The sequence below is a fragment of the Juglans regia genome, chromosome 1 (assembly GCF_001411555.2).
Source record: "Juglans regia cultivar Chandler chromosome 1, Walnut 2.0, whole genome shotgun sequence".
Classification (NCBI taxonomy): domain Eukaryota; kingdom Viridiplantae; phylum Streptophyta; class Magnoliopsida; order Fagales; family Juglandaceae; genus Juglans; species Juglans regia.
The window spans coordinates 650758-655667 of NC_049901.1; the positions used below are offsets into that span (position 1 = coordinate 650758).

Here is a 4910-nt window from a genome sequence, read left to right on the forward strand (position 1 = left end):
ATTAATTTTTTAATATTATTATTATTTTAAGATTTGAAAAAGTTAAATTGTTAATTATATTTTGTATGAAAATTTTAAAAATTTATAATGATGACATGAGACGAGATAAAACATTTTTTATATCAAATTCGGACTCATTTACCGATTTGGAACCATACCCATCCCCAGCTTTTACAACATTTGCCTCCAAGGGCTCTGACTCTGCTGAATTATACACTGAAAAGGAGATATTGGCAACAGAAATTGGGGGATAATTTCAACTTCATCAGACATCAAGATTTATGAATCATAAGTAAAACACCTGCTAAAAAATAAAAGAAAAAACTTATCACGTTGGGACCAATGAAATTGAATGGAAAATACTTTCACTGGAGGTAGAGCAAACGGGAAAGGAGCTTCGGCTGAGTGAAAAGGGCATGGTGTGTATTAAGGAATCTTCGAGAGATGAGCAAGATTTGTTTTGAATAAAAATTAATGTAACTCACAAAGAATTGGCTGGGCCTGGAACAGTGCTTTCATACAAACAACCGTGACCCTTGGACCAGTGGTGGCATCTACTTTTGTGTTCGAAGTTAAATTAGAAAGGAGGTTATCGTACGAGAGTAGAGACTCCCTCAAAGAATGTACTCTTAACACCAAATTTTTATGAGCCGTAGAGTTAAGAACTAGCATGTAACCATGTTTTGACGATTTCCAATTATTTTCTGAGGCCAACTTGTTTGGAAAAGTTTGCAAGTTGTTATCTATAAAAATGGAGACTTTATGGTGCACATGTTTTCACGACGACAATTACATTGAAACAAACCCCTAATAACACCAACAGCTCCCCTCCATGAACCAAAAAAAGGCGGCAAATCACTATAATTCCTTACCATGACACCATAGCAAACCCATTCAAATAATTTAATTGCAGCTTCCTGAAATTGTGAAGTGTCAAAATCATCCAAGCTCAGCAAAGGCCAGGCAACTTATTAAGCAATGCAGAGAAACACCAACAGTAGCAGTTTACAATATCCAAGTTACAAAATCATGGAGGAAGAGGCTGAAATCAAAGACGTCTGTAAGAAATCTTCAGTAGTATCTGCTCAAATCAAATAAAGTTGGGATCACATATAACTGTATTTTGCTAGAAAGCAAGCCACGATTCTCAACCAATCATTAACTTGTTCTCTTCCAAAAAGGTGTACGTTGGGACCTCCAAATTGTATGGTGCTGGCCCCTTACGAATCCTGCCAGAGATGTCATAATGGGAACCATGGCATGGGCAGAACCATCCACCAAAGTCACCGGCATTTGGCAAGGGAATGCAACCCAGATGTGTGCAGACTCCAACAACGATAAGCCATTCAGGATTCTTAACCCTCTCTGAGTCCGGTTGTGGATCTCGAAGAGATCCAACATCAACACTATTTGCCAGCTTTATATCATCCTCAGTTCGACGCCTGATGAAGACTGGCTTTCCACGCCACTTAACCGTCACAGTAGAGCCCGGCTCAATACTAGCGAGATCAACCTCAAGCGAGGCCATTGCAAGAACATCCTTACTGGCTGACATGCTCAACACAAACTTGAGGATAAGGAGGCGAATCACCGAGGCATAAACAAACCTACCACCAGTCAGAACAAAATAGGCAAATGCCCGCTTGCTGGGGTCGCCTGGAGGGAAACGTTCATGGTTGTACTCATCATAAACTATCTTTGAAGTAGGGTTCTTAACAGCTGCCACAGTTGCAGGAACGTCCAGGACTATGCTGTTTTCCTTTGTTGGGGTGAGGGACTCGGAAGCAAATCCTAGAAAACCAATCATTTGCCAGCTAGTCATTAGAAAACATGGAAGAAGCAAAATGCAAAACTATGCCTATGGTCATCAATACATATATCAGAGTACAAGTAATCAGCTGAAAAAGCCAACCAATCATTAAAGGAGAAGGCTGATGAAAAGAAGCTTCAAACTTCAAAGGGCCTCTAATAATCAAGTGTATCTTGCTTCGTGGTGAAAGAACCTACATATGATCATGCTTTTTTCAGCTGTCTTTATTTTCATTTCCACATCCCTCAGCAAAAACAGGAAGCAAAAGAGCAAATTCAGAAATAGGGATCACACAAATATATGTTTTATGTATTGAATTATGCATATCACCACATCTTAGTTGGATAAGCCTACTTCTCACATGAACAAAAAATCAGTCCCAAAAGTAATGCTGGGCACCATAATTTGCTATCAATAAGTGGTTAAGAAATCTTACAAGAGGTCAGGGAGTTGATAAACCATACACACACACACACACACAAAAATAAGTATTCATGATTATCATTCTATGTATCTCGTCAATATCAGGAGGACTTAATAGAAATATCAACTTCAAACCGGCAAACAAGAAATTAAAAACTTGATATCTACAATTATATTTTTCTATGTAGAAATCTGTTCTACAATATTCCAATTCAGAGTATAGACATGGATATTCATGAAAACATGGCACATAAATTTATCACCTGATATTATCAAACATCTTTTAGAGAAGCATTTACAACGCTGCACACCATAGTTTCTTAAGTTTTGAACAAACCTTGCAATTTTCAGGGGCAACTCGATATAGGGACACCTAAATTTGGATTACACTACTCCTTGGCCTCTAGTCAAACCAAAATTCAATGCACCCAAAAGGAGGAGGAACATTTCTTCATATACCCAACAGATCATGAAATACGTTTTCGTCATTAATAATTTCTAGCTTTTATTCTTCCCATAAAAAATCTTAGATTACAACCAAAATCGATAAACAAGTTTCCACGATCAAAACCCAGGCACCCCCAATGATTGCAAATAACTATAATACTGTAACTAGCTACCCCTTCCCAAATAATCAAAAGCACCTTGAACAACAGCAAGCCCAAACAAGAAAAATGAAGATATATCTAAACAAGTAGCTTCGGATATCGGTTGTATCACTTATATGTGTGGAAACCAAATAATAATAATAATAATAATACTACTAATAATATAATAATAATACAGGAAAAGAGTAAATATGTATCCCTTGGCATTGTCTATCACGTTGAAGCAACATAACAAGAACCGATATTTATCCAAAATAAATCTAGGTTGACGAATAGACATTAGCGGAATCATTTCATACTTATGAGAAAGAAAATGGAAATTATAAGACGCGTGATACTTGACGAGTTGTTAGTATTTCAAGGGAAGGAAAAGAAACCCTAACCTCTGAAGGGGATGTGAAATAGGCCAGGTCTGGAGAAAAAGGGGGCGTAGACGAAGCCGTCAGATCTGGGCTCATCACACGACGAGGAATAACCGCCGTTAAAGAATAAATCACGGGGAAGTAGGACCGAGGCCGCCTGGTTGGGCCTCCATGACGACGACGGAGACAGAGAAGACAGCCTCCTTGCTGCAACCCTCAACATCTTCTTCTGACTCTAACCAAATTGGTTGCGTCGCCGAATAATTGGGAAATTTGGCTGTGAGATAGAGAGAGAGAGAGAGGAAAAAAATGGCAAACCCTTTCGATAATTGATGGGGGAAAGAGGAGAAGAGATTGTTCAGAGTGTCCCTGATTTTGACACATCAGCTATGTGAAGATCCAATGCCTACCAATAAATTTTGAAAAATATTCGGTGTATACAAAATTTTTACAGAATAAAGTTTACAATCTAGTTTAATGTGATGATTATAAACTTCCTTTATATATCTGTAAACTTCTTTTATATATAAATCTATCGTATAGGATCTTCTTGTAAAGTTAGCATTTTTCATAAATTTTAAAGGCAATTATCATCGCTTATAGCCTAGAATGAGTTGAAGAGAAGACACAAGATATGAGATCCTATTGTATTTATAATTGGCTGGTTAAGACTGCGTTTGGACGATGAGATAATCTTAGATGATCTGAATTGATGTGATTAATAGTGTTATAGGTTTTATTGAGATGTGTTTGATCATAAATAAATTGAGATATGTATTTAAATATATGATATAAGTTAAGATGAGTTTAATTTTTTTATAAAAAATTAAAAAAATAATAAATCTCATCAATTATTGATATGAGATGGACTGATGTGATTTTAACAGTTAAACATAGCCTAAATTTCGTGAGCAACATCAAATATTTAAAAAATATTATACGTCTCAATTATATTTATAGTATTCTATATCTTACAGTTAAAATAAAAGTTTTATGCATGGTACCTGCCCTATAAAAAATTATATCTATCTAATTTTTTTTCATCGTACCATCAACATTTATCGTCAATAATAACTCTGTTGATGTTCCGTCACACAAGGGAGAAGATGCAATAAAGAAGAAAGGAAAACTGAGAAAAGAAGAATGACCCGATAGTTGAAAGTATTTCAATTTATCTTACCATTATAATTTTTTTAAATTTTTACATAAAATATAATAACAATTCAATTTTTTAAATCTCAAAATGATAATAATATTAAAAATTAATATTTTAATAATATTTTATTTAATTTTTATCTAAAATTATCTTATTTTATTTCACCATCTAAATCGTACCTTAGTTTAGTAAATTTTTACTTACAATTGCAGTATCATAGATGGACGGGGATGAATGGACAAACCCCGCTTGAACAAAAATCTCTCTAGCCCACCGCCATCTAGGACTGGGGCCAAGAACCCGTGCCAGCCCTGCCCAACCCCTATGCACTCCCCAATGGAAGAATAAGTGATCCGTTCCCTGCAAATCATGACTTTACCACTTGGTGAGAAGCCAAAAATGGAAATCTCAATTCCTTACCATGGCTGAGTCCCAAGAACATTACTTAACATACACTATAGATAGAGAAAGTCAACTACAAGGCACAATCTCTATCCTTTCAACTTCCTTCCATATAAGCAACGTCAACAAGAAACAAAGTCAATCAAACT

The 4910-nt window shown here is 35.9% G+C and overlaps 1 protein-coding gene across 1 annotated transcript; it reads right to left on the reverse strand.

Moving 5' to 3' along the window:
• Nucleotides 1-882: 882 nt before the first annotated feature.
• LOC109001287 (cytochrome b-c1 complex subunit Rieske-4, mitochondrial-like) lies at nucleotides 883-3771 on the reverse strand. Its single transcript, XM_018978505.2, has 2 exons — nucleotides 3225-3771; nucleotides 883-1791 (listed from the first exon to the last, which is right to left on the reverse strand). Exons 1-2 carry the CDS (start codon nucleotides 3424-3426, stop codon nucleotides 1148-1150), a joined length of 846 nt encoding a protein of 281 aa, XP_018834050.1. The 5' UTR covers nucleotides 3427-3771; the 3' UTR covers nucleotides 883-1147.
• Between the last annotated feature and the right edge of the window lie 1139 nt (nucleotides 3772-4910).